The 24,698-nt window shown below is 53.8% G+C and overlaps 7 protein-coding genes and 1 non-coding gene across 8 annotated transcripts; 4 read left to right on the forward strand and 4 right to left on the reverse strand.

The window, feature by feature from the left end:
* Positions 1 to 32: 32 nt before the first annotated feature.
* On the reverse strand, positions 33 to 1,414 carry BDY24DRAFT_16630 (uncharacterized protein). Its single transcript, XM_076636213.1, has 3 exons — positions 1,133 to 1,414; positions 355 to 1,017; positions 33 to 273 (listed from the first exon to the last, which is right to left on the reverse strand). Exons 1-3 carry the CDS (start codon positions 1,325 to 1,327, stop codon positions 112 to 114), a joined length of 1,020 nt encoding a protein of 339 aa, XP_076497911.1. The 5' UTR covers positions 1,328 to 1,414; the 3' UTR covers positions 33 to 111.
* Positions 1,415 to 1,478: 64 nt separating this feature from the next.
* Positions 1,479 to 3,383, forward strand: SWD1 (COMPASS subunit protein SWD1; the record flags this gene model as incomplete). The annotated part of the gene is made up of 9 exons (XM_076637123.1): positions 1,479 to 1,693; positions 1,825 to 1,965; positions 2,061 to 2,166; positions 2,254 to 2,373; positions 2,446 to 2,510; positions 2,612 to 2,787; positions 2,876 to 2,979; positions 3,072 to 3,230; positions 3,318 to 3,383. Coding segments are annotated over 9 exons (1,152 nt in total), but the record flags the coding sequence as incomplete, so codon positions are not given.
* A 764-nt stretch (positions 3,384 to 4,147) lies between these two features.
* Positions 4,148 to 5,575, forward strand: BDY24DRAFT_406516 (uncharacterized protein; the record flags this gene model as incomplete). The annotated part of the gene is made up of 8 exons (XM_076642714.1): positions 4,148 to 4,211; positions 4,332 to 4,369; positions 4,470 to 4,557; positions 4,644 to 4,847; positions 4,923 to 5,074; positions 5,153 to 5,195; positions 5,276 to 5,409; positions 5,501 to 5,575. The coding sequence occupies 8 exons, from the start codon at positions 4,148 to 4,150 to the stop codon at positions 5,573 to 5,575; spliced, it is 798 nt and encodes a 265-aa protein (XP_076497913.1).
* Positions 5,576 to 6,116: 541 nt separating this feature from the next.
* Positions 6,117 to 6,200, reverse strand: BDY24DRAFT_t44. Its single transcript has one exon. It is a non-coding gene; the product is annotated as a tRNA-Pro (tRNA).
* A 2,137-nt stretch (positions 6,201 to 8,337) lies between these two features.
* On the reverse strand, positions 8,338 to 14,434 carry BDY24DRAFT_440223 (elongation factor 2). Its single transcript, XM_076644501.1, has 36 exons — positions 14,250 to 14,434; positions 14,093 to 14,149; positions 13,906 to 13,933; positions 13,673 to 13,809; positions 13,572 to 13,584; positions 13,402 to 13,479; positions 13,245 to 13,334; positions 12,937 to 13,110; positions 12,670 to 12,837; positions 12,503 to 12,566; positions 12,340 to 12,424; positions 12,168 to 12,253; positions 11,994 to 12,085; positions 11,784 to 11,887; positions 11,634 to 11,704; positions 11,483 to 11,553; positions 11,375 to 11,411; positions 11,238 to 11,307; positions 11,067 to 11,168; positions 10,761 to 10,982; positions 10,562 to 10,655; positions 10,395 to 10,468; positions 10,270 to 10,296; positions 10,049 to 10,161; positions 9,923 to 9,944; positions 9,730 to 9,755; positions 9,556 to 9,635; positions 9,365 to 9,471; positions 9,274 to 9,291; positions 9,157 to 9,201; positions 9,054 to 9,087; positions 8,943 to 8,964; positions 8,764 to 8,804; positions 8,631 to 8,674; positions 8,525 to 8,544; positions 8,338 to 8,457 (listed from the first exon to the last, which is right to left on the reverse strand). The coding sequence occupies exons 2-36, from the start codon at positions 14,144 to 14,146 to the stop codon at positions 8,442 to 8,444; spliced, it is 2,529 nt and encodes an 842-aa protein (XP_076497914.1). The 5' UTR covers positions 14,147 to 14,149; positions 14,250 to 14,434; the 3' UTR covers positions 8,338 to 8,441.
* Positions 14,435 to 14,595: 161 nt separating this feature from the next.
* SHO1 (osmosensor SHO1) lies at positions 14,596 to 17,425 on the forward strand. Its single transcript, XM_076639812.1, has 7 exons — positions 14,596 to 14,860; positions 15,538 to 15,662; positions 15,758 to 15,888; positions 15,981 to 16,056; positions 16,184 to 16,610; positions 16,776 to 16,850; positions 16,941 to 17,425. Exons 1-7 carry the CDS (start codon positions 14,830 to 14,832, stop codon positions 17,012 to 17,014), a joined length of 939 nt encoding a protein of 312 aa, XP_076497915.1. The 5' UTR covers positions 14,596 to 14,829; the 3' UTR covers positions 17,015 to 17,425.
* Positions 17,426 to 17,555: 130 nt separating this feature from the next.
* BDY24DRAFT_384451 (Alpha/Beta hydrolase protein) lies at positions 17,556 to 20,588 on the forward strand. Its single transcript, XM_076639813.1, has 13 exons — positions 17,556 to 17,967; positions 18,047 to 18,058; positions 18,165 to 18,306; positions 18,416 to 18,432; positions 18,553 to 18,598; positions 18,690 to 18,793; positions 18,882 to 19,057; positions 19,146 to 19,271; positions 19,358 to 19,699; positions 19,789 to 19,966; positions 20,045 to 20,113; positions 20,196 to 20,234; positions 20,317 to 20,588. Exons 1-13 carry the CDS (start codon positions 17,859 to 17,861, stop codon positions 20,580 to 20,582), a joined length of 1,626 nt encoding a protein of 541 aa, XP_076497916.1. The 5' UTR covers positions 17,556 to 17,858; the 3' UTR covers positions 20,583 to 20,588.
* Positions 20,589 to 20,664: 76 nt separating this feature from the next.
* Positions 20,665 to 24,696, reverse strand: BDY24DRAFT_384452 (Zn(II)2Cys6 transcription factor; the record flags this gene model as incomplete). Its single annotated transcript, XM_076639814.1, has 17 exons — positions 20,665 to 21,436; positions 21,506 to 21,516; positions 21,591 to 21,631; positions 21,706 to 21,828; positions 21,902 to 21,957; positions 22,029 to 22,066; positions 22,129 to 22,323; positions 22,400 to 22,445; positions 22,524 to 22,648; positions 22,736 to 22,801; positions 22,872 to 22,934; positions 23,051 to 23,162; positions 23,249 to 23,307; positions 23,393 to 24,121; positions 24,188 to 24,297; positions 24,404 to 24,431; positions 24,534 to 24,696. Coding segments are annotated over 17 exons (2,600 nt in total), but the record flags the coding sequence as incomplete, so codon positions are not given.
* Positions 24,697 to 24,698: the final 2 nt, after the last annotated feature.

Raw genomic sequence — 24,698 nt, forward strand, 5'->3', positions numbered from 1 at the left:
ACGCGCGTCGACCTCTTTCGACCTCATCCAACCGGACATCTTTCGTTCGTTCGGTGCGACTTCCAGCATAGAGATCCGAGGAGCTGAGCTTTCTATATAAGGGGGTCTGAGCTATCTAGGGGTGGATAACGAAGAGGCAGGGTGGCCGGCCGGGAGCAGAGAAGTTCGTCGACCAAGACCGCAGACGCGTCGTTTGAGGAGGAGGGGAGTCGAGGTGAGCGAGGAGGCCGATGGTGCTGGAGGTATCAGCGGAGGAGGGATAGGGTTTGGGAGCTGTAAAATATAGGGAACAGGAAGAAGTGAGTTGGGGAGAGTCATCGGTAAAAAGAAAGATGGGAAGCGAGGAAGACGTACCGGTCGCTCTCGCACTTCTACCACCAACTTCCCAAGCTCCTCCCAAACCAACGACCCCTTCTCGCACCGCTCCTTCACCTCCTCGATCGCAACCCCGAAGTCTTCCTTGATCGCCTCTGTTCCAACCCAAATCCTCCCTCTTTGACCTCCGCTCAGTTGGGTCGTCCAACTCTCGACCAGCTCCTGACACGACCCGTTCAAGATTCTAGGTTTCACCTTCCCCTCTATCCTCCTCAGATCGATCGTGACTCTCAAATGCTTCCCTCCCTCCCTCGCCCATTCCCTAGGAAGATCGTCGGAAGGGACGAAACCTTCGAGGACGACTTCGCGAAGACGAGTCCATCGAGGATGGCCGACGTCGCCTAGCGATTGAGGTTTGACGGCCATGAGGATGGTTGGTTGGTTCGGGTAGGAGGAGAGGATGAGCGTTGTGGGGTTCAGGAGGTGCTCGCAAGAAGTTTGTCCGTAAGGGTTGGAGTAGGAGTCGAGGAGGAGGGGACCAGAGGGAGGGAGGACGGGAGGGGAGTAGGTGGGCATGGCGAGGAATTCCGAAGCAGAGGGTGCTTTACGGATGAGAGGACGAGGGTGATGAACGACGAGGGTTTTGGTTTGGGAACGAGAGGTATAAGGGAGGAGATGGGGAGCTGAGGGAGGGTTTGGATCCTGGGAAGAAAAGGAGGGAAGGAGAGGAGCTGGTGAGCTCGAGCTCGAAGGGGAGGGAGGGGTTTTGTTCTTTCTTGCCGACGCTTTGATCAACACGAGCTGTGAATGGACTCACCGTAGCTTTGAAGAACTGAGACTCTTGCCTGACACTGAACAGAGCGACATTGGCGTAGAGGAGAGGGGAGGAGATCTGAAGGCAGGTCAACGAGACTTGACACAAAAGAGCGAGCGTCGAAGGTGAACAGAGGGCGAAGATGGCGTGAAGGATCTCGTTTGGTACCCTCTGAGGGCTACGGAGGATAGTTTCCATCCAGCTGAGATCTATCAGAGGCCCTCGGAAGCAAAAGGCTGATTGGCGAGGTCGTGAGGGTTGGGAAGCAGAAGTGTTCCTTCTCGGCGAGCTCCATTTTCACCTTGAAACCATCACACACACCCTCCTTCCATCCTTCAAAATGAACGTCGAGCTTCTCAACCCCTTCGGGGACGCCGTTCCAGACGAGATCTCGTATACTCTCGACGACTCGGCTCACTGCTCGAGGTTCAATCCTTCAGGATTCTACGCTGGATCGTTCCTCGCCGTCGGAAGAGCGGACGGGTTCGTCTCGGTTTGGGATGTAGAGACCAAAGGAGTAGCTTGGGTCGGTCAAGGTCATTCCAAGCAGGTCGAGAGTGTATGGTGAGTAGACTTCTCTGCTCTCGTAGAACTGGAGATGGAGGGGAAGAAGCGAGGAGATGGGTTTTGAAGAAGAAGGGAAGGAAAAGGTCGAGCTCACGCGACTCTCCTCCTTCTTTCTTCCCTCCTTTCAGCTGGTCGAGGAACTCTAGATTCCTACTTTCGTCTTCGAAGGACAGTACCTGCGTCATCTGGGATCTGGAAACTGGAGACAGGAAGGAGACTCTTCGATTTGAAGCTCCGGTACTCGAAGCTTGCTTCCATCCTCACAACTCGTTCGTCCCTTCTCCCTCCCTCCCTCCCTCCCTCCCTCCCCTTCGAGCTCAACAAAACCTCATCACCTTTGCTTCTCCACCTCTACTTGCTCCAGCCAAATCGTCCTCGCCACCCTCTCCACCAACCAAGCTTTCCTCATCGACCTTCGACCCTCCTCTACAGCGCGACACGAGATCTTTGACGTCTTCACGCCAGAGGAAGTCGGCGAGTCGCCCTCAACTTCAGGGTCAGCTTCGCCTCCACGCTCGGAAGGAGGAGGGAAAGGAAAGGAGAGAGAGGTGGTTCAGCAGCAGGTGGTTAGGAAGAAGTCAGCGTTCGTGACGGCCCGGTTCTCGCCTGACGGGAGGAAGATGTTCTTGGGGACGAAGGGAGGAGAGTTGCTGGTGTTTGATAGTGGGACGAGAGAGGTGAGCTTGAGCGTTCTTTGGCCCCCTGAGGAGAACATCAGAGCTAACATATCCTCTCTCTTGCGCTTGAAGGTGGTGGATAGGATCAAGATCTCCAATTCTGCGGTCCGAACGATGGAGTTTGATCGATTCGGTCGGTGAGTCCTTTCCCTTCTCGCTCTCTTCCTCCTGTCCTCGTAGTTGGATCTTCGAAGCTGACCGTCTGTGTTCTCCTCTCTTCCTCTTCCTGCTTCCTCAGCAACATCGTCATCAACTCCTCAGATCGAGCCGTTCGAGTTCTCGCCATCGCACCTCACCCAGACGACCCCGAGGGAGATATCGAAGTCACGCCGCTTCATCGGTTCCAAGATCTTATCAACCGAACACCTTGGAACGGAGTTGGTTTCTCTGGTGATGGAGAGTACGTGATTGGAGGTGAGTCAAACAAATCCAGCGAGTCGAGTCTCAGGTAACGATTCGAAGACGCGTTCTGACCCTCTCGTTCTCTTCTCTCTTCCCCCAGGTGCCGGTCACAAAGCGTCCCACGATGTATATATCTGGGATCGAGGAGAAGGAACACTGCAGAAGATTCTCGAAGGACCTAAGGAGCCGTTGGAGGACGTGACTGTTCGTTCTTTCTCCTCTTCGTTCTCGTTTTCCTCGTTCCTTTCCACATCTTCGCTCGAGCTGACCTAGATCACTTTCCTTCCGCGGATCAGTGGCATCCAACTCGACCCATGATTGCTTCGGTCTCTTCGCTAGGCTCCGTTCACATCTGGTCGACAGCGACGGCCGACACCTGGAGCGCGTTCGCTCCTGGTTTCGAGGAGTTGGAGGAGAACCATATCTATGAGGAGAAGGAAGACGAGTTCGATATCGTACGCTCATCCTCTGTCTATTCTTCACCTCCCTCCACTTCCCTATTGACTCCCGCTTTCTCTTTTTCCTCTCGTTCTGTCCCTCAGGAAGACGCGTCCTCCCTTCTGCGTCGAAAACGTCTCGAAGAAGACTACCCCGTCGATATCCTCAGCATCTCCCCCGTTCTCGCCCCAGCACCTCTTCCTACCCATCATCCTTCACCCGACCACTCGATGGAGGTCGACTCCGTTCAAGCTCAATGGTGGTGGGAGGAGGAGGACGACGAAGATGGGAAGGTTGATTGGTTCTTGCCTTTGCACTTGGACGAGGAGGGAAGGGTCAGGACTGGGTGGGAGAGTTTGTTTTGATTCTTGTCTATCACACTTCTATCTTTTCGTCGTCAAGGCAAGATTTTCCTCGGCGCGTGCTCTGTTTCTCCTTCCTCCGCAACCCTCCCCGGCCCCAACTCGACCTCGTCACCTCCTTCTCTTTTCCACCCAACGGCAACAAGCTCCTCCTCCCCTTCTCTTTTCCCCTTCAAGGTAAGTCTTTCTCCCCTGTCTCGTTGACCTAGTAAGGGAAGAGCATTCAGGTGTGTGAAGGGGGATATAGCAGAGGGAACGAGAAGAAGAAGGAAGCAGAGGGAGGAGGGTCAGATGAGGTCGGATCGCACCACTTCCTTCCCACTTAGAGCCTTCCTTCCCTTCCTTTGAGGTGGAAAAACTTCTCTCGCACCCCTCCGTAGTCTTCTCTTCCTCTCTTTGGGAGATGGGAGTCTCTGGCGAGGGAGTTGATGAGCTTGCTTGGCTTGAAACCGCCCCATCTTCCTTCCTCCTCGATCTCGCTTCGACTCGACCGTTCGTCCTTCGCACCTCGTGCTGACTCTCTCTCTTCTCCCGCTGCTCTTTCCAGACCACCAACTCCCTCTTCGCTCAACATGGCTATCACCGACGGCATCGTCCTCAAGGTCATCAACGTTCTCGTTTTCGCTTTCAACCTCGGTGAGTTGAGACTGACGTCGAGCTCGCTTCTTCCTCCCTCCTCTCTCCTTCCCTCGCCCATCTCCGCCTTTCTCCTCTCGATGCTAACCACACACGCCTTCTTCTCTTCCTACGTATCAGGTTCGAACGTCTACTCCTTCACCGGAACCTACGGAAAGGTTCGTGCTCTCTCAGACTTCCATCTCCTCCCTCCTCTGGCAGTCGAGAGCGACCCTCGTCTGACAATCGTCTCTACCTTTCCCCTCCCATTTTTACCAGGAGACCTACCTCACTCCAGCAAGCTACGCCTTCTACGTTTGGTCTCTGATCCACCTCCTCTTGCTTGGATTCGTGGTCTACCAATTCAGTGCGTTCTTCGTTCTAGGTCTCAAGTTATAACCATCCGCTGACCTTTCCCTCTCCCCTTCTCCCCTCCTCTCCTCCCTTGCTCAGCTGAGACTGGAAAGACCCTCATCATCGACAAGATCGAGTGGAGGTTCGCTTTGTTGGGTCTTCTCACCACCATCTACACCTGGCTTGGAGTTCGACAGTACCACATCCTCGCCTTCGTCGCGTCCATCTTGGTTTCCGCCGCCGTCACGGCCATCTACATCCAGGTCAAACGCAACCACCGAGGAGGAAACCTCGCCGATGAGCGTGAGTTTCCGTTCACCTTCCCCGCTCAAAACTCGCGTCCTGATCTCTTCTTCCCTCTCTCTCTCGGTTCACCAGTCTTCGTCCACCTTCCCTTCTCCCTCTACCACGCTTGGGCTCTCGTCCTCGTCGTTCTCTCTGGATTTGAGGCTTTCGGAAGGGAGGCTCACCACCACGCTGGCATTGGAACCAAGGTCTTCGTCTTCCTCGCTTTGCTCTTCCTTGAGACCGTGAGGCCCTTTCTCTTCTCTTCCCCTTACTCCCTGCTCGTTTCGGAGCTGAACGATTCCTCTTTTTTTCCTTTCCAGACCGCTGTTGGATACGCTTTCCAGTCCAACGAGGGAGATATCGGTTCGTTTGGATCTCGTATCTCTCTCCCTTCACTACTCTCCTTCGATCTGACGCGTCCTCCTTCCTTTCTTTTTTCTCAGGTGGAAGCGCCGTCATCACCTGGACCCTTTGGGCCATCTTCGAGCACCAAAGGAGCAACGCCTTCATCCACTGGTCGGCTCTTGGATTCGCTATCCTCTCTTCCTTCTTCCTCCTCAAGGCTCTCGTTTTGACCGTTCGTCTCCCCTCTCTTCTTCACATCCTCCCCTTCTTCCTTCCCTTGCTGACCACCCTATCCGCTTACTTTGTCTCGATCTCTCTCGCAGTGGAAGTCTGGAAAGAGCGGACTTCACGCTCTCCACGACGAGGAGCGAGCTCCTCTGATCCCTGGATCGTCTTAAACGCACGATCCACGCGTCTCCTTCGTCGTTCACGTCGACCTTCCTCCCCCTCCTCCCTCGCATCTTCTCTCCGCCTTTCCTTCTTACCTACATCTCCGTTCACACTTCTCTTCTCATCTCATCTCCCTTCTTTGCCCAATGTTCTTTAGTTTAGTCTATGTTTCACGTTATCTCACGTCTCTCGATCTTCACCTCACCTTCTCGCTTCATCGATCTCGACGCTCTGAAGACGCATCTCGTTTTCCCGTCACGTCTTTCCGTTGCTAGTTACGTCTTCTTGGCTTGAGCTTAGCATTGTTCTTTCTCTGCGTCTGTGTGATTGAGCGACCTTAATTTTTTTTGGAAGAGAAGAGAGCAGGAAGGAGAGGGAGAGGCCGAGAGGGTTTAACTGAGACACAATTGACGTTACTCTTCGACTCTGAAAGATCTGAAGGTCAGCTAGAATGAAAAGGATGTTCGAATCGAGTATCGAGCAGTTTGAGAGACGCGTTGAGAGCAGCCAGAGAGGAACGAAACGAGCCCGACGACCAGCAAAAAAAAAGGCGCGAACCCGGGATTGAACCGAGGACCTCCAAGAAATCTAACCAAACCCAAACTTGGCGTGATACCACTACACCATTCACGCGGCGAATTATATTTGTTCGATTGTCCCAAAATTGAGTACACAAGCCAACCTTTACTTTTGACGAACTCTCTCAAACCCCACCTCAGGCCAGTGAGATCTCCTTCTCTTTCACCTTCTCCCTTCCAATGAACTCAACCCATTACACGCATTCGAATTGTATTTGTTCGTTTGTCCCAGAATTGAGTACAGATCACGCTCTTCACTTTTGACCCAACTCTCTCAAACCCACCTCAGGCCCAATGAAATCAACTCCCTCTCCTCCCTGTGCGACCTCCCTCCTTCCCGCTACTAGCCTTTTTCCTCAAGACCGAGTTAAGCGATTGCTACTCTCTCAGCGCTTCGGCCGGTCACCTCATTCTCTCGACGAGGAGGCGTCTCTCTCTCGTCTCGTTTCATCCCTTCTCTCCGCCTTTTTCTCTTGTACCTGTCTCTCTTAGCCCTTTGAGGCCGTATTGAATTGATGTCGAACTAGCTGATGTAGGGCATCTTTGACTTAGGGACCAGTTGCTTTCTCTCTACACTCTTGGCACTGATCGTCTCTTTCCCCGACGCGGCGACGCGTCTTTCTCTTCTCGTCTCGTTCCGTTTCGTTTCCGCCCTTCTCGCCATATCTCTCGTTCCTGAAGTAAAATTTGATGACAACTTTTCTCAGGACAAACCCCTGCACTTTCCCCTTTCCTCTTAGCTTCTACCTTCACAAACGACGAATAACGATCGACGAACTCGCTTTCCTCTTCCCTCTCCTCCTCCTCCTTCCACTTCCAACCTCCTCGTCCTCTCCTGACCTCCACGTCATGCTACGTCTTTCCTCTTGGCTTCAGTGGTCAAGGCGGGTAGACCGTAAAGCCCTGCTCTTTTGCTTCCATCCGACTCCGATTTCCCTCGACGCGTCCTGAACAGCCCAATCTCACCATCGAGGCGTTTGGACCTTAGGTTCATTGGGAAACCTGAGGGGAAGGCTGCTTATCGAGTTTCCATAAGGAAGAAAAGAGATAAGGAGGAGAAGGGGAGCTCAATCTGCTTTCGTTTCGTGTTGAGAGCGGGACGCGACGCGACGAACGGGACAACTGGCTCTGTTGTTTCCAGTTTCTCAACATACTCTCTCGCTCCGTCCAATCAGAAGAAAATAAAAAACGTGTTTCTCTCAGCTTTTATTGGGACTTCTCGGATGAAACGGGAGCCTCAACGCAGAGTTGAGAGGATTCGAACTTGATCGCTCTTGAGCATTCTGCATTTTTCCATCGCTTCCTCGACGGTTGACTCGGAACGGACTCAAACGCGCTTTTGTCTATTTTCTTGTCGTTTTCCATCTGCTACTACCTCGGAACCGAAGAAACCTTGACCCTCTTCGTCGAAGTCGGGGTCGAAGAAAGACGCGTTTCGTCGGATGATTTTCGAAAGGGAACAAGACGATGGAGGGGGACGAGTGGGGGAAGTCTGAGGGATTATGAGTAGGAGTAGGAGTTGGTTGTCGGGGTATTTTATGTTGTAACTGCATTTTGCTTTCCTTGCTTGACTTCGTCTGCGTCTCTTCGTCGTTTCGTTTCGTTTCTTTCTCGCCTCGCCTCGGCTCGCCTCGTCTCCTTTCTTCTTTCTTTTGTAGCTGTCTCTCATAGAACTTTTAAATCGTATCCAGGAGACTTTAAAACACGCTGCGTGTTGTTAAATGAACGACGACGTCTGTTTTGGCTCCAGAGCTACCCGAACGCGTCCTCTTCACCTCCTCCTCTCTTTTCGTCCTCCCCTTCGTCTCCTCTGTGTCTCCCTCGAAGGCTATAGGTTTCGGTGGTTCTTCTAGAATGTACGAACCTACTACCTGACGCTTAACGACGGAATGCGCACGTCAACTTCAGTGATCCCGACGCGTCGCTCTCTTTCTTCCTTCCTCTTTCTGACCTTCCGTTCGACCTTCGACAGACTCAAGGCTTAGTCAGTGGCACTAGATGCTTCGATTTAGTTTGTTTGGTTCATGAGATCGGGCTGCTTCTCCCTTGGGTTTCCTCGTTTGATGGGAGTACCGCGTCGGGTCGTCAGAGCAACTCGTCGTCTGCTTTTCTGCCTGGCCGCCCGCTCGAGGTCTCAGAGATCGATGCAACTGAAACGCGGAGCAGACCTCGCCGACGAGTGAGGTTTGAGAATCGTGAATGAAATCGTTAAATGAACCGAAAGCGGACCAACAACGAAAAAGATGCTTGCTCGACGCGTCTCTCCCCTCCCTCCTTTTCCAGCGTTCGAAGAACTCTAGAGCTTGTCAAGCCTGCAGAACCAAAGAAAAGGAGGTCAGCAATCGTTTCGGATGGATGGATGAAGAGGAGGTTCCGTACCAGTTGTCGAGTCCCGGGATCTTCGAACGACAAAGGAAAAACGGCAGAGTCAGTTTGGTGGTAACGAACGAGACGAAAGCGTTTGAACGAGAAGGAGGGAACTCACCTCAGGCTTGAGTCCCTTTCTGGATCGGATCTTGAGAGCGATGGCTGGGGAACGACGAAGAGCGAAGGAAGCAAGAGGTCAGTCGAGGGAAGGAGGAAGAGGGACGAGTCGGTGAACGAAGGATCGAGCGTACCTTCGGCCTTCGAGCCCTTGTCGAGAGTAGATCCACTCAGTCTGGAGTCGAACAAGAAAAGCTCGAGTTTAGAAGGACTGCAAAAGAGAGGATAGACGACGGAGTTGCCGAGTTGACGTCGTCGCTCCCTTCCTCCGAACGAACTCCGCGGCCCCATCTCCAGAGAAAAGTACACTTACGCCTCCCAGTGATCGAAGACGGCTGATGGGCAGTTCGAAACGAAAGGGAGCGAAAGTCAGCGACCCGTTTCGGGGGATGTTCGAAGTCGAGGCGCTCGACGTGGTGCTGACCTTGAGGGAAAGCTTGACCTCCAGTAGCCTCTCTCTGCGATGCGGTAAGAAATCAAACAAGTCAGTCATCGACGAATCGATCAGAGGAGGCGAGGGTACGTACGAGAGCAGAGTTGAACCCGAAGGACTCAGCGACGGGGAGGTAGGCCTGAAGGAAAGAAAGAAAGCCAAGTCAGCAACTTGCTCGACGAACGGATGGAGACGAGAAGGATCCGCTCACCTTCATGGTGAACATGGGCTGTTCGTTCGGGAAGAAAAGGGGAGAAGTCAGCGTAAGAGCGAGAGATAGCTTCGAGTTCGTTTCCACTCACAGTTCCCAATCTTTGATCCGACGCGAAGACCTGACCTCGTCGGACGTTGAGGCAGGAGTAGACCCCACCTTGGGCACTCTCAGGACATTGAATCTCGACGACGTAGACTGGGAAGGAAAGGGAGAAGGGACGACGGTCAGCAAAGCTCGACGGAAGGAGAAAAGCAACGACGCGTCTTGGAATGAACGAACCTGGTTCTTGGAGAGTCGGCTGAGCAAGGAGAGTTGCGGCGTAGCAGACTCGTCGAGTCGGAGGAAGGATTTGACCAGAGCTAAAGGGGAAGGAGCAGACGAGCGAGAGAGAGTCAGTCTCTGTCGAAGGAGCGACGAACGACGACGCGTTGGGACGAAAGGAAACGAGCTCACCCTCGATGAATGGAGTCGGCGTGAAGCTGAAAGGTTTTCAAAGCGGCCAAGGTATATCAGTCATAGTCGAAAACTCTGCGATAAGGTCGAGGAAGAAAAGACTCACCCTGTTGAACGAACGAACGAGAGGCGTGAAACGCGTCAGCAAGATAGACTGTCTCGCTCTCAAAAGGAGACAAAACGGAGACACTCACGTGCAGTCAATGAAATTGAACCTAGGAAGAGCGAGTGAAGAGAAGAAAGCAGCTCAGTATGATAAGAGCAGCTCGTAAACCCGCTGAGAGCCCTCCTCCCTCCCTCCCGCCCGCCCTCAACTCACCGAATCCCTCTCATCGGCTCTTCCGCCACCGGTCCTTCTTTGGTAAGCCACTGGAAGCCAGAAACCATCGAGTCCTTGATCTCCGAAATGAACTGCAGACCCTTGGTGACATCCTAGGAGGAGGTGAGAGGACGAGGAGGAAACGGAGGGAGGGACGAAAGGCGACGGTCAGCTTGGTTCTTCTTCTCCTTCTCTTCGACACAAGAAAATTCAGAACTAACCACTAGAACGTTGGGTCCCGTTTGATCCTTTTGAAAACGGCGAGAAAAAACGAAGTCAGTGAGCGGTCGAGCTTCGTTCAAGTCCCTCTTCCTTCGATCGATGTTCTTCGGTGGCTCGAACTCACAGGTCCGAAGCACCAAATCTTCCTTGCATCGGTAACGTCCCATCCATGCTCGTCGGCGAGAATCCTTGCTCGAACTGGGAAGGAAGGAAAGAGGTCCGAGTCAGCGAACCGGAGAGAGGGAAAGGAAAAAAAAGAGACGCGTCGTCGAGCCTTTGAATTGAACTCACCCTTGAAGTCGTCTCGAGGGTTGATCTTCCCGCTCTCGATCTCGAGAGAGACTTGCTCTCCAAGAGGTTCGGCTTTCATATAGAGTCGGTTGTGCTGAAAGAAGAAAAAGAGGGAAGCTCGTCAGCTCGTTCACACGTCTCGGTCGTCTCGTTTCTTCTCTTCGTCGAGCGCCTATCCCAAGAAAAGTCTCCTACTCACCTTGTTCTGAGACTTCGAGAGCGCAACCATCGACGACTCGGCCGTGACGGTCTCCATGTATCCGACGACGGGATCGGACTTCTTGAGCGGCACTCCAGCGTGATCCTCCTCGAGATCCTTGAGGCAGATTTCGAGATGAAGCTCTCCGGCTCCGGCGATGATGTGCTCTCCAGTATCAGAGATCCAGGTGAGAACGCAGGGATCGGACTTGGAGAGTCGTTTCTGCAGATGCAGGAAGAGAAGGGAGGGTCAGTCGAGGGCGAGAGAGAGAGAGAGAGACGCGTCGACTGAGAAGTCGAAACTCACGAGACCCTCGACGAGCTTGGGAAGATCGTTGGCGTTCTTGACCTCGACGGCGACTTGGACGACGGGAGATACCGAGAACTTCATGACCTTCATGTTGTGAGCCTGAGGAAGGAAGAAGCACGAAGACAGTCAGTTCGAGGCCTCTTTCGTTGCGTCGAGACGAATGCTCACCGTCTCGGAGGAAGTCAGCGTCCCCGACTTGAGCAAGAACTGATCCACTCCGACGAGACCACAGATGTTTCTGTTGAGGATAGAAAGACAAGTCAGCGAAGAAGAACAAGAAGGGAAGCGGAGCGGAAGGAACTCACCCAGCAGGGCAGTCCTCGATCGGCTCGACGTTTCGACCTGAACGAAGCGAAGGCTCGTCAGTCTCCTTGTGTTTCTCTCGAACGAATACACGAAAGGAGTAGACTCACCCATCATGAGAACAGTTCTCTGAACGCTCTTGACGAAGAGATCGGTCTTCGCTCCGGGAACGTAGTTGGGTCTGAGAAGGAAGGCCGGAGAGTCGAAGGTCAATCTTCTTCCTTCGTTTGTGCGTCGAAAACGAGGTTTATCTCAACTCACCCCTGAATTCGGATCTTGGGTCCAGCTCGAACAGTTCCAGAGAAGACTCGTCCGAAAGCGTAGAATCGTCCCTGAAGATCAGAACGAACCAAGAAGCAAGCTCGAAGTCAGCTCCGTCGACCGTCCCTCCATCCGACTTCCTCCGCTCACCTTGTCCGAAGTAGGAACCATCTTCGAGACGTAGAGCATCAAAGGTCCAGCCGGATCACAGTCTCGAATTCCGATCGCAGATTCGTCGTCCATGGGTCCTTCGTCTGAACAAACGAGAGGTCGAACGGGTAAGAAGGTCAGCTTCGTCGTTTTCGATCTCCCCTCTCCTCTCCTCTCCTCTCCTCCTTCGTTCGTTCGAATCAGACTCACAGAGAGTCTCGACCCTGTACTTTTGAGCGGTAGCAGGAGATGGCAGGTTGATAACGATCATCTCGAGGAGGGAGTCTCCAGCGGGGAGGAACCTGTGAGCGACGAGGAGCGAAAGGTCAGCCTTGACCGAGACGCGTCCTCGTTCTGGAACTGTTTTGAAGAGACGAAACTCACTTCCTCATGACGACCTTGAGAAGAGGTTTCCCGACGAGTTCCTTCTCTTCCGAGGTTAGCTTGACGTCGAGCTTCTCGAGCATGGTCTGGGAACGAGCAAAAGCCAGACAAAGAGTCAGCGAGAGGAGGAAGGGAGGGCGAAGAGAAGACGAGGCAGAGACGAAGAACGAACCATCATCTCTTCCTTCTTGAAATCCGTAACTACAGCGAAGATCTTGAAGATGGGATCCAAGCAGAACATGTTAAAGGCTCTCTCCCTACAACGAACAAAGGAAAACGAAGATTTAGCCCAAACTCCAAGGTCGGATCGAACGGCACGATTTTCTAAGACTCACAGCTCCGTTCCATCGTCCGTCGTCGACTTGGTCGTCCACTTCTTGGTCTTGGGGTTGAAGTAGTCTGGAACCACCGAAGCGAGAGAGACGTCGTCAGAACCACAGCGTCGAGAAGGGGAGGGGGCGGGGAAAAGGGAACGAAAGGGAAGACCCCGAAAATCACTCACTCTCTCCCCAAAGCTTGTTCATCAACGTATCCCTCTTGACTCCAAACTTCTTAGCGTACCTCCCGGCGAACTGATTGAGGGTGAACGCCCACCCGTGAAGACCTGATCCGAAAGCGACGGTTCCCTTCTCGGCGTGGACTTGAACGTCTCCCAACGCGTCGTCGTGGTCTGAAATCAAAGAGCAGAGGCGAAAAACGAGGGTCAGTAGGAGAGCTTTCGTTCGAAGGAAGAGCTTCGAAGGTGAGGAGAGAAAGAGAGAGGACGAACAGGTAGCGATGATAACGTTGACGGACTCGATGGTCCTGGAGAAGGACTGGTAGAGATCCTCCTTTCCGACTTGAAGCTCGAGGAGAGCTCGATCGACCTTGTTGATGATGAGGACGGGACGAATCCTTTCGGTGAGAGCTTGTCTCAGGACGGTCTCAGTTTGGACACAGGACCCTGAGGAGGAAGGAAGGAGGGAGGCGAGAAGGCAAGGTCAGTCGCGTCGGATTCTCGTCTCGTCTCGTCTCGTCTCGTCTCGTCTCGTCTCTGCCCTCGCTAGTTCCACCCTTCTCTGGGATCTGCGAACTCACCTTCGATAGTATCAACAACGACGAGAGCTCCATCGGTGACTCGAAGAGCAGCTGTGACCTCGGAGGAGAAGTCGACGTGACCAGGGGAGTCTGCGAAGAGAAGAAAAAAAAACGAGCGTCAGATCGAGCGCGTCTTCGTTGATTGAAGGGAACGAACCGATCAAGTTGATGAGGAAAGCAAGACCGTCCGTCTTCTGCTTGACGAGATCAACGTTGTCCTGATCGAGCTCGAAGTCTTGAACCGATTCGAGTCGAGTGAAGGGAAGAAGGGAGGTCAGCTTTCGAGAACGAGAAAAAGACGAGTGGAGAACAAGAGCGACGACGTACACATGCTGATCGCCTGTACATGCACCAGTTCAAAAAGGGATCAATCAGCTCGAAGAAGGATCGACCAAACAGAAAACGAAACAGCAGCTAGTCAAACTCACAGTGCTCTTTATGGTGATGCCTCGCTCCTTCTCGTCGTCCCTCGTGTCGGTCGCTCGAACGTCTCCAGCCTTGGATCCAGCGATGATTCCAGCTTTGGCGAGGAGAGAGTCAGTGAGGGTAGATTTCCCATGGTCGACTGGGAAGTAGAAAGAAGGTCAGTACGCGGAGATGGACGGAAGGGCAAAGAGGGAGGAGGGAGGGTGGTGATGGAGAAGTGGACGACTGAACGAACCGTGAGCGATGACGGACATGTTCCTGATCTAAGGAAGATGGAACGAACGGAAGAGAGGGGTTTTTCAGTATATGCGATCCTGCTGGTGAACGGAGGGGAGGAAGGAGGGGAGGAAGAGATGGGGTGGTCGTTCGACTCGACTCCACCACTCGTGAGCAACGACGAGGAAAGGAGAGAAGACACTCACGTTGGTAGGTTTGTCCATCAAGGCTCTGATCTGTTCGGTCGTAAAGTTGACCATGCTCTTTAAGAAGAAAGGAAGGGCGAGAGAGATGTCAGCTTTTGGCTTCCGTCTTCCGTGGGAGGGAGGGATCAGGAGGAGGAAGAACGAAGGGGAAACGTACGATGGAAAAGTTCTGAAAGACTTTTGTTCTTGGTTTGGGTTGGTTTGGACTTCTGAGTGGGTTCGTAGATGGTGGTTTGAAGGGAAAAGGAGAGGAAGGGAGGAGAAGGAGAGGAGGGAGGGAGCTTGAAGGTCATCAGGTCGTCCTCCCTTCCCCTCTCTCTTTAGGCTGAGATCCTTCCATCTCCTCCCTTTTTATCTTTTCTCTTCCAACGAAAAACAAAGCAAGCTCTCTCCAAGTCAAGTCAAGGTCAGCCAACGAAAAAAAAGAATTACTGGAGCTTGTCGAGGTTAAGGGAAGCTCGCCGAGGTCGGAATTCGAAGGAAAAGGGAGCAGTGCAGGTTCGCGTCGAGCTCTGCTCTCTCTCCTCCCAACTTCGACTTTCTCTCCCTCCCTCCCTCCCTCCTCCCCACCTCTTCACCTCTCCCAGTCCTAGCGACTCTCTCTCTCTCTCGTACAACTCTCTCCAAACCGAGCAGCAAGAAGGAAAACAAAATCTTCTCGTAGAATCTCGCCACCCCAGTTCTCCTCCTCCTCCTCTCCCTCTCTTCCTTCCCTTCCCTTCCCTCTCCCGCACGTCATGGCCGGCAGCAGAGGAGGATTAAACCTCTGTGAGTTCCCTTCTCTCGTTTCATTAACATTTCAGCTTGAGCGTTACGTATACGAGGGAGCTCTCTTTTCGAGCTGCTCCTTTCGAAGCTTTTCCGACGACGAGGGATGAGCTTCAAGAGGGAGGAAGGTCCAGGGGAAGGAAGGGAGAGAACGAGGTCCTAAAGCTGGACAGCTTCCAGCTTCCATCGAGCTCTCACGAGCTTTGTTAACTCGTTTGCTGGATGAGTCCGAGAGGATTGCTGGATGCTCTTGTCTGAGCTCTGGATGTTCTGGAGTGTCACCCCCAGAGGGAAGGGAAAAGAAGGCGGGACGTCAAACTCTGTCGCTCTCTCTCCCTCCCTCCCCACTTTCCTCGGCATACTTTTCACGTCCCTCTTAGCTCCTTTACCCGTCTCGTACCTATACACCGAGGCAGGTGATGCTGCAGAGGAGAGGAGTGGATTGTTGGGTGCGGGAGCGGCCGAGGCAAGGGAGAGAGGGGAAGCGAAGGAAGCGAGCTCAACATCAACGTCGTCCGAGGCTCGAAGATCTTGCTTCCTTCCTTTCCTACGACCCTTGTTGGGCGCATCCTTACCTCCTACCACACTTCTCGTATGATCTATCTGTCCTTCCAGAGTCGAGTTTGTTGCTGACCTTTGTTCTCTCGTGTCCCTCCCTCCCTCTCTCCCCTTCCCAGACCCCTTCTATTCTCACTACGTTCTCCTCCTCACATGGGTCCTCGCTATCATCGGATGGTTCGTAGCCTTCCTCTCGATGTGTGTCGGGGAAGCTCAGACGACAGGAAACCTGTTCGGTACTTCTGTGAGTCTCTTTTCGCTCGAAACCAATCTCGCTCCTCCTCGTTCTTCCTCGAGCTCATCATCTCTCTCTCTCGCTTTTGTTGTCTTCTTCGACAGTGGTTCGGCATCTTCCTTCAGTTCGGAGTGATGGCTGGATTCTTCATCGGAATCGCTACCGACTCGCTGCCGTTGTACCAGCTTCAACTCTGCACGTTCGGAGCCGTGGCTCTCGTCTTCGCAGTTCAAGGGTGCGTCGTCGTCGTCCTCCTCCCTTGGCTTTCGTCTCGTCTCTCATTTCCGAGCTGATCTTTCCCCCTCTCGTCTCCTCTGCAACGAACAGAGCGAACAACGTCTTTGGTATCATCAAGGCTCAGCAAGCTGCTGGAGCTGGGTGGTTGATCCTCGCCATCGTTGACGTTCGTCCCCCTCTCCTCCCTTCCTTCCCTCCGAGATGCCCTCGACCTTCCGCCCTCACTCGCTTTACTGACTTCCCCTACGACTTTTATTTCTTTCTTACTTCACACCTTCTCCCACCACCTCCAGGTCGTCTGGCTCCTCTTCCTGACCTCGGAGAAACCCACTCTCCTCTCGCACCTCCTCAACTCCTTCTCCCACGCGACCCTCACCCACCCCTCCGGCTCCAAGTCCCTCCCTCCTTCAGGATCGTCGCAGAACCAGTCGTCCCATCGTCAAGGAGGAGGACGAACTTCCAGCATCGCAGAGATCAACCCTAGTCGATCTCACTCGGGGTTGGGATCCAACATGGGTGGATCGACCGGAGGAGGAGCGGGGTACTACCCTCCTGGGAATGGAAGTCAGGTGAAGTTGAACGGAGGAGGGAACAACGGGGAGGCTGGGAAGGAAGGGTTGATGAGTGGGTCGGGAGGGAACGGAGATGTCGAGAGGGGAGAGGGAGGAGCTGGAGGAGGAGTGGACGCGTACGGGATGAAGGCGAAGGCGATGTACGCTTGTGAGTAAAACTTTTACGAGCTGGTTCTGAAGAGAGGTTGAGGAGGTTGAGATTGCGGCAGAGAGAGAGGGCGCTCGAGGGAGTCTTCTGTCGAACGACGCGTCGTGCGAACTGTCGAGCTGAGCTGATCATCTTCCTTCCTTTCTTCGTCGTTTTTTCTACCAGACCAAGCATCCGCCGACGATCCTCAAGAGATGTCCTTCACCAAGGGAGAGCTCCTCGACATCTCGGACAACTCTGGTGCGTCTCGTCGTCCTTTCCCTCCTTCCTTCCTTCCTTCACCCTCTTCCCTTCGCTGACGCCCTCGATTTTCGCCCCCACCCCTTACAGGAAAATGGTGGCAAGCCCGCAAAGCCGACGGAACGACTGGAATCGTCCCCTCCAACTACCTTCAACTCCAGTAAAAACCCTTCGCTAGCGTCGACGCGTCTCTCTCTCTCCTCTCCTCTTCCCTTTCGGGAACCCCCACGCCTCAACACCATACCCCCCCTCTCCTATCCATCTCCGCGCATCCTCTTACCTCGTTCTTCGGCTCTTTACGCACGCAACTCTCTCCCCTTTTTCGCTTACTCGTAGCTCTTTACCTCTCTGCCTTGCGCATTTCGCCTCGTTCGTTTTCCGTTCGAGTTTCGTCTCGCTGAATTTAATCTTTCTTCTCTCCCGCTTTGATCTGCTTGCTTTGCCTTTTGGACTTTCCCCACTCCTACCCCCCACTACTGCTTTTCCCTTAGTATACCTCTTCTCTTTTGTTTCGAGCCTCGACTTCTGCTCTTTTTGATGTTTCCATATTTACATGAACTCCTTTGCTCCCTCTCTTCCTTTTGCTCGTTCGAAAGCTGAGATTGGATTGTTCGCCTTCGACCATCTGCTCCGTGCTCTCCCTCTCAACAACGAGAGCAGCAAGAAGAGGGAGGGAGAGATCGAGGAAAGAAACAACAACCGAGAGAGCGTCGACGTTTTCAGCCCCTCCTCTCGTTCCCTCGAAACCAACGACGACCACCAATATCTTTCCCACACCTCTCCGTTCCTATCTTGACCCCGCCGCGGCTCAAACGAAGGAAAGTTGACAGATTACGGTGTAGATAAACCACGAATTAAGGTACTGGCTGCTTGAAAGGCCGTCTCGACGGTCTCTCAGCTCGAAGAGCGACCTGTTCGACCTCACCTCCTTTCCTTCCTTCCTTCCTTCCCTCCCCCAACCCTTTCACTTTGCACCCCCCAACGAAAAAACAACAAACTCCTCAAACCATGGTCCTCCTCCCTTCCTCTAAAGATTCCGGCTTCGAGATGGTAGCTGAGCAGCTCGTTTCGTCCGAACGAGTGTCGACGCAGACGAGGTTCGGGAAGGTCACTGGAGGTGAGAGTCTGCTGCTGCTGCTTGCCCTCCCTTTAGCTGGAAGCTGACCTCCTTTTAACTCTTTTTACGTCTTCCGTAGCTCGAGCAAACAGTTCGTTCTCTCGTCGTTCCTGGAAGCCGCCAATCTCCTCCAAAAGGAGGAGCGAAGCAAGCTGACCTTTTCCGATCCCTCCCTCCCTCCCTTCGTTGCTTTCCAGACGGAGCTCAAGTCTTCCTCAACATCCCCTACGCCGAGGACGTCCCTCGTTGGACGGACGCCAAGCCTCTACCGGAAGACTACAAGTACGACGAGTCCTACGAGTTCGTCAAGGACGCAAAGTACCCTGCTCAATCTCGAAGGTGAGCTTCTTTGGTCGCCGTTTTCTTGCCTCTTTGTAGCGTGCTTCCCCCCTCGCCTCTCTCGAAGCTGATCACCGCGTCTCTCTTTGATCTGTTGGGCTGGGTGAAGGTCCTACAATATGCAGCGTGAGCTCTTTTTTTGCGCTCTTCTGTCTGCTCTCTTCGTGAAACTGCCGGCGGATGGGGAAGGGGGAGGAGATCGCAGAGGCCTTATCACTTTCTTTCTCCTTTTGATCGTTTTTGCAGCCAATCTCATTCAGGTGCACGGGCTTGGATCTCCTACCGATTCTCCGTACGTACCCCGTTTGCTCAGAGGAACGAGCCAGAGGAGAGGGAAAGCTGACCTCTCTTCGATCGACGCGTCCTCTGCCCTCTCCATTCAGCTTCTTCGTCGATATCCACGTCCCTTCCAAGTACAAGTTCGGTTCTGCTGGACAACCTCTTCTCCCCGTGGGTGTGTTCTACTTTGGTGGAACCCTGCAGTACGGTGAGTTTCTGAATCGTTTTCCTTTGATTTCGTCTCGTGTCGCAGAACTCGAACTGACCGGTTCTCGTCGTTGGCTTCGAATGAACAGGATCTACGAGCGGACAGCACTACTCTCAACAGCAGCACATGGCTGAGTTCTACGGAGAGATCCGAGTGCTTATTGGGTACCGAGTGGGAGTGATGGGGTTCCTGTCGACGGCGGCGACGGAGCCTGAGCCTGTGAAGGGGAACTTTGCGTTCAAGGACTGCTGGCTGGGACTGGAGGTTCGTTTCTTTCCTTCTTACCTCTACTTCGAGCATCACCAGAGCTCTGATTTACTGACTCTCTCGCTTTCGGTTGGGTTGACTTCAGTGGGTTCGAGACAACATCCACTCGTTCGGAGGAGACGCGTCGCGGATAGACATCTCTGGACTTTCCGCTGGAGCTCACGTCTGTCACCAGATGCTTCTTCACGCTGCTCGACTTGCTCCTGCTCCTGTGAGTTCATCTTTTTCCTGATTCAATCCTTCTCCCCCCTCGAAACGAAGCTCATGCCTCGATGCTTTCCTCCCTCCCTCCGGCAGGCTCCTTTCAAAACCGCCTTCCTCCAATCCAATGCCATCCTCACCAACCCTCCCATCCCCAACGCCACCCATACCGCTCAGTTCAAACTCCTCTGCTCGAGAGTCGGACTCGACCCCGAATCGCCCACCGCTCTCGCCGATCTACGAGATCCATCGAAGATCTCGACGGAAAAAATCATGTTCGCTATCGAGGGGATGGACGAGTACAGCTACTTCCGAGGGATTCAGGATATGGACGGGTTCGTTCAGGAGGTGGAGGAGTATCAGCAGGGACCGCAGTTTGCGGAGGATCTGAGGACGGTGGGAGTTGAGTGCGTGGTTTTGGGTGGGGTGAGGGATGAGGTTCGTTCTTCGTTCCTCTTTCCGTTCGTGTCGCTTCTCTTTCGACCTGGTGGAAGCTTACGACCATCTTCTTGACTGCTTTCCTACAGAACAAGTTCTACCGAATCACTCACTCTCCTCGGACGAAGGCTGAGCTCGTTCAGGACGTCGAGAGGTATTACCTTCCCGAAGCGGCTGCCCGTCTCGTCGATACCTACCTGCCCGAGAAGGAAGCGACACCCGAGGAGTTGACTGAACTGGTGGGACATATTCTAGGAGACTGTCAAGGTTCGTTCGCGACGAAAGACTCAAATCGAGACGCGTCTTCCGTCGACTGACCTCGTTTCTGTTTTCTCCCTTTCTCAGTGCACATGCCCGTTCGATTCCTTGCTCGGGATCTGCTGAAACGGGGATTCCCAGTGGTACGATATGAGGGTGAGTCGAACTTCTCTCCTTCCCTGCCCTCTCTCGACGAGGAACGACGAACTGACGCGTCGTCTGCTCGTCCTCTTCGCAGTGCAATACCTCGCCAAGTTCTGGGACGACATCGCCAAAGGTGGGTCTCTCTCCTCTTCCCTGCTTCGATAGCTCGAGTCAGAGACTGATTCCTCGACTTTTTTTCCTCTCGATCTTCGCAGACTCCATCGCTCACGGAACCGATCTCGTCCTCCTGCATCTTCGACTCACTCGTCTCACTCCCCTCGACACCTGCGTCGCTCAGAAGTTCCTGCTCGCCATCGAGGAGGAGATGATCAAAGCTCAGTCTGGGGATCTCAAGCCTTGGAACAAGATGCTTGTGCTGAAGGGAGACGGAACCGTGGTGTGGGAGGAGGACGAGAGATGGGCCGGGAAGCAGCTGCAGGGGGCTGAGTTCGCTGTGCGAGGGTCTGTGCAGCAGCAGTAGAGATATGGATAGAGTTAAGAGTTGTAGTAGAGTATAGATCACTCAGGATTAATGTGCGTTTCTTACACTTTCTCTCTCGCAGTTCCGAAAGAATCATCAAGAGAGAAACCGAGACGCGTCGCGACGTTAAGAAAAGCAGAAAGCAAGACCAGAGACGCGTAGCAAGGGTATACGAGAGTGCAGATAGAAGCCTGGTCCTCCATCTCCTAGCTGTAGCTATCAATCGGGGGGATGAAAGTCGAAAAAAGCAAAGTCCAACTCTCCCGTGTTCGCCGCCGACGACATCCCGAAACCCCCTCCCTCCATCCAAAGCTCACTCCAATCTTCCCCCTCCGGTCCAGCAACAACCTTGGGCGACCTTACTCGTTCCTGCTCCATCTCGTCTCCTCCTCGCATCGCCGACGTCGGAGTCGAGAGGCCTCGTCCATCCTCGACCGACTGAGCTCGGAACATCGAACCCGATCCGTGGGCGTAACGTTGATCTGGGAGAGGGTCGTTTGAAGGCGGAGGGAAGTAGACGGCGTTGGTGAGGTTGGAAGGAGGTTGGACGGCGGGGACGAGCTTGGGGTTGGTTGCGAGGTTGAAGGTCGGCGGCGGAGCGGGAAGGGACGCGCCTGGGGACGATCGAGGAGCTGGTGAGCCTCGAGGAGTGAAGGTGAGGAGGGATCGGAGCAGATTGGCGTGAAGGGCGATGGTATGGGAGGAGTCGAGTGTTGCGCTCTCGAGTTTCTCGGCGGCTTGTCGGATGATGTCGAAGATGGAGGAGATGGAGGAGGAGTCGAAGAGTTGGATCTCGAGGAGCCTCGCCTTGAACATCTTGTGGAGGAAGAAGGTTGCGTAGGAGTAGAAGAGATCTGAGAGTAGAAGGAGAGCCTGTCAGCGGGGTTCCGACGGGAGATGGAGAGGCGAGAGTGGCAACGAACGAGTCGAATCGCTGCGAAGAAAGAAGGAAGCGAAGGTCAGCGACGAGTAAGTCGGTGAGATGGATGGACGAAAGGGAAGACTAACGGGCTATAAGAGAGAGAAATGTTGGGAACGGTGCACATCAACTGCAAAAAGGAAGCGAAAGGAAGGGTCAGCCAGAGCGATCAACGAAAGTGAGGAAAGCTCACTCCTCGCTCACCTTTAAAACTCTGCAAGAACCACCGAGACAAGCAGCCAAAGCTTCCCTCCTCTCCATCTCCCACTCCTCAGCCGAGTGTAGATTTGGAAATCGGAACGCTTGGAACAGCCAGTGATGAGCGATCTTCAAAGAACGAAACGAAAGAGAGCCGTTCAGTCGAGATCTCGAAGCGGGCGGGAGGACTCGAGAGACGAACCTGAAGCTTCCCGTGTTCCTGATTAAGGATGAGCTGAAGAGTGTCTCCATTGGGATCTAAGAAGAAGGAGAACGAAGGTCAGTTGGGAAAGAGAGGACGTAGAACGGAACGAAGGAACGAAGCTCACTCATGTTTCGAATCTCTTGCGTCCAGAACTTGCCCCAGCTGATGAGAGATGAAGGTCAGCACCGCTCTTCGGGTACAGAAGAATATACGAGGATGCTCACTCTTCCAACTCGTGCGAGACGGAAAGGAAAAGGTCACGAAGGTTGATGATGGGTGGCGAATCATTTGGTCCTCCCGGACGCTCCGAGTTCGACTTGAGGAGGATGTCGTATCTGGACATCAGACGTCGTAGATGGACGGCAGCGATGAGTCGAGCATCGTAAGGAGTCGCCATGGGATTACGATGGAAGGTCGAGCTGTTCGAAAGAAGGAGGGAGGGAGGGAGATCAGCAAAAGAGAAGACGCTCGTCGATGTTCGGAACGAAAGCGTACCTGTTTCGGATTGTAGCGTCCTCGGGCATGATGGTAGGCTTAGAAACTAAGCAATTCAAGAAGAGCACATCGTCAGTTCCAGCGGGCTGGTAGAAACGATGTCAAGAAACGAGCTGAAACCGACCTTGCCCACACCCTCCAAACCTCCTGTCGGCGTTGAACGAAGCGAACCAAGTTCGTAGACGGTTCCTGTTGAGGATCTCCGGCTGAGGAAGGGTTTGGCCACAGTCGAGGTCCATGGCGAGTCGACTGAAGAAGAGAGGAAAGGGACGAGAGGAGGAAAGGAACGAGATCAACGAGGGTCGAACTGACTTCCGGACCTCGATCTGAACTCACCATCCCATGCCTAGCAGCACATAAGCTTGTTCGTCTGTTGGTTCCTTGTACTCGACCATGAGGAGTCTGGAACGGGGAAGCGAAGGATCAGCGAACGACGACGTGAGAACGAATGGAGGACACGACGAAAGCTCACAAAGCCTGTACGCTCTCCACAGCACTCGCAGCATCGTCGCTGATGATCCTTAGGATCTGATCTCTGATTGAAGGGGAAGCGAAAAGCGGAAGCAAAACAAGGAAGGACGGGAGTCGAAGAAAAAAGACAGTCAGCCGCGTCGACGGAAGCTTCGCCTCGAAGGCTCGAAAAACACCAACCTAGCTAGAGCAAGACACCGAGACCTCGTGACGGGATCCCCGTGAGGTGAGAACTTGAGAGCCACACTCAAGATGACGGCGAAGAGGAGTTGGCTTCGCCCACGAACGTAATCTGGAAAGTGGAAAGGAAAAGTGGTCAGATCGTTCTCTTCCAATCCCGTTCTTCGAAGCGTGAGGACTCAGATATTTCGCACTTACCATGGGTATGTAGATTCTGGTCCAGAATGCAGATTCGAGGGTTGATGCAGCTGTGGAACCTAGAAATAACGACGCGTTCACAAGGAGGAAAGGAAGGTCAGAACTCTCGTTCGAGAATCGAGCTGAGTTGTTACGCGTACTCACAGATCGAACAAGCTTCGACTAGTGGCTTCCGTCAGATATCCGAGCTGCACCGGATCCTGCCTCCATAGATCGAGGTCGTGCGAGTGTCCCCTCTCGTCCTCCGGCGGTTTCATGGCGAAGAGAGAAGCGAGGGATGGAGAGGAGCGGGACGAAGGACCAAGGTCTTTGAACTGTGCTGGGAAGGGCGGAAGAGGTGCTGGCGAGTAGTGTTGGTGGTGATGATGAGGATGGGAGTAAGGGTAGGCAGGCTGATGAACTTGGAGGTGCGGGGGGAGGTGGAAGGACGGTACTGGAGGTTCTGGGCGAGGAAGGAGGTAGTCGGGGATGGAAGACGATGACGGATGATTCAATCCGGATGATAGTGGAGGTGGGAGTTGGAAACGAGGCAGCGATGGGTCGGGTGAAGACTGGAAGTGATTCGGAGGAGCAGGAGGAAGAGGGGGAGCGATCGAAGGGTGGTAGGCTGGACTGGCGGACGTTGAGGCTGATGCCGACGAGTTTCGACGAAAATCTTCAGGATGTTGGACGGAGGGTGAAGCGCTGGAGGATACTGATGCTGGAGAGATGGTCGAGGAGGGAAGGACGAGGGCTGAGGAACTGGCAGACGACGCGAGGAGGGCCAGGTCCTCTGGAATGTCGAGGTCGATTCCCTTCCCGACCTTCTGGGAGTTCGTGATAATCTCGAACGCCGACTTCATGCGCATGAGAGCCTTCGTAGGATCCGAGAGTCTGTAGCAGGCAAACCGCCAGAAATTCAGCTGGAGGTCGATCGTGATGCAGCGAAGCTGCACTCACCTCGTTCCGACTTTCCTCCCTCGACGATGGGCCTCCATCGTGCACTCCTTCCCGGCCTTGAGGCATTTCGCACACTTGTCTCCTCCAGCGACAGGTCCTGAACACTTTGCCTGATAAACAGAAACAGAGAAGGGAGGGGAGGGAGGAGAGGGAGGGGAGAGTGAGAGGTGAGCTCGAGAGGTCGAAGGGCTCTCTTTCGAGCTGGGCCAGACGAACCTTCAGAGATCTGCATCGAGAGCAAGCTCTGAAGCGAAAACAAGCCAGTTTCGTCAGTCACCCACGAACTCGAAGAAGAACCAGCAGGAGGTCGAGCAGAGAAGGGAAGGGAGGAGGTTCTCGAGCTCACACTTTGGGCTTAGTGGAATCGCCTCCCTTTGAGCTCGAAGCTTCAGGCGAAGGACCTTCCAAGTTCACTTTAGACGAGGATGACATGCTTCCGGAGAAGACTCTCGTTCGAACGGCAAAAGCACCTCGAGGGCGGTAGGTGAGAGTTGAGGGCAAGTTCATCGAA

This window comes from Mrakia frigida (genome assembly GCF_051309035.1).
Source record: "Mrakia frigida strain ATCC 22029 unplaced genomic scaffold BDY24scaffold_10, whole genome shotgun sequence".
In the NCBI taxonomy this organism is placed as follows: domain Eukaryota; kingdom Fungi; phylum Basidiomycota; class Tremellomycetes; order Cystofilobasidiales; family Mrakiaceae; genus Mrakia; species Mrakia frigida.

Excerpts from the sequence above, each read along its gene's own strand:
- BDY24DRAFT_16630 (XM_076636213.1), bottom strand. The coding sequence starts at position 1,327 with ATGGAAACTATCCTCCGTAGCCCTCAGAGGGTACCAAACGAGATCCTT. Across the intron at positions 1,018-1,132 it reads CTCAGTTCTTCAAAGCTACG|GATCCAAACCCTCCCTCAGC; the intron begins GTGAGTCCATTC and ends TTTTCTTCCCAG. Across the intron at positions 274-354 it reads TAGAAGTGCGAGAGCGACCG|CTCCCAAACCCTATCCCTCC; the intron begins GTACGTCTTCCT and ends TATATTTTACAG.
- BDY24DRAFT_440223 (XM_076644501.1), bottom strand. The coding sequence starts at position 14,146 with ATGGTCAACTTTACGACCGAACAGATCAGAGCCTTGATGGACAAACCT. Across the intron at positions 11,169-11,237 it reads CGCTGACTTCCTCCGAGACG|GCTCACAACATGAAGGTCAT; the intron begins GTGAGCATTCGT and ends TTCCTTCCTCAG. Across the intron at positions 9,088-9,156 it reads TCGGGTTCAACTCTGCTCTC|AGAGAGGCTACTGGAGGTCA; the intron begins GTACGTACCCTC and ends ACCGCATCGCAG.
- SHO1 (XM_076639812.1), top strand. The coding sequence starts at position 14,830 with ATGGCCGGCAGCAGAGGAGGATTAAACCTCT. Across the intron at positions 15,889-15,980 it reads CTCGTCTTCGCAGTTCAAGG|AGCGAACAACGTCTTTGGTA; the intron begins GTGCGTCGTCGT and ends TGCAACGAACAG. Across the intron at positions 16,851-16,940 it reads CGACATCTCGGACAACTCTG|GAAAATGGTGGCAAGCCCGC; the intron begins GTGCGTCTCGTC and ends CACCCCTTACAG.
- BDY24DRAFT_384451 (XM_076639813.1), top strand. The coding sequence starts at position 17,859 with ATGGTCCTCCTCCCTTCCTCTAAAGATTCCGGCTTCGAGATGGTAGCT. Across the intron at positions 18,794-18,881 it reads TGGTGGAACCCTGCAGTACG|GATCTACGAGCGGACAGCAC; the intron begins GTGAGTTTCTGA and ends TCGAATGAACAG. Across the intron at positions 19,967-20,044 it reads TATTCTAGGAGACTGTCAAG|TGCACATGCCCGTTCGATTC; the intron begins GTTCGTTCGCGA and ends TCCCTTTCTCAG.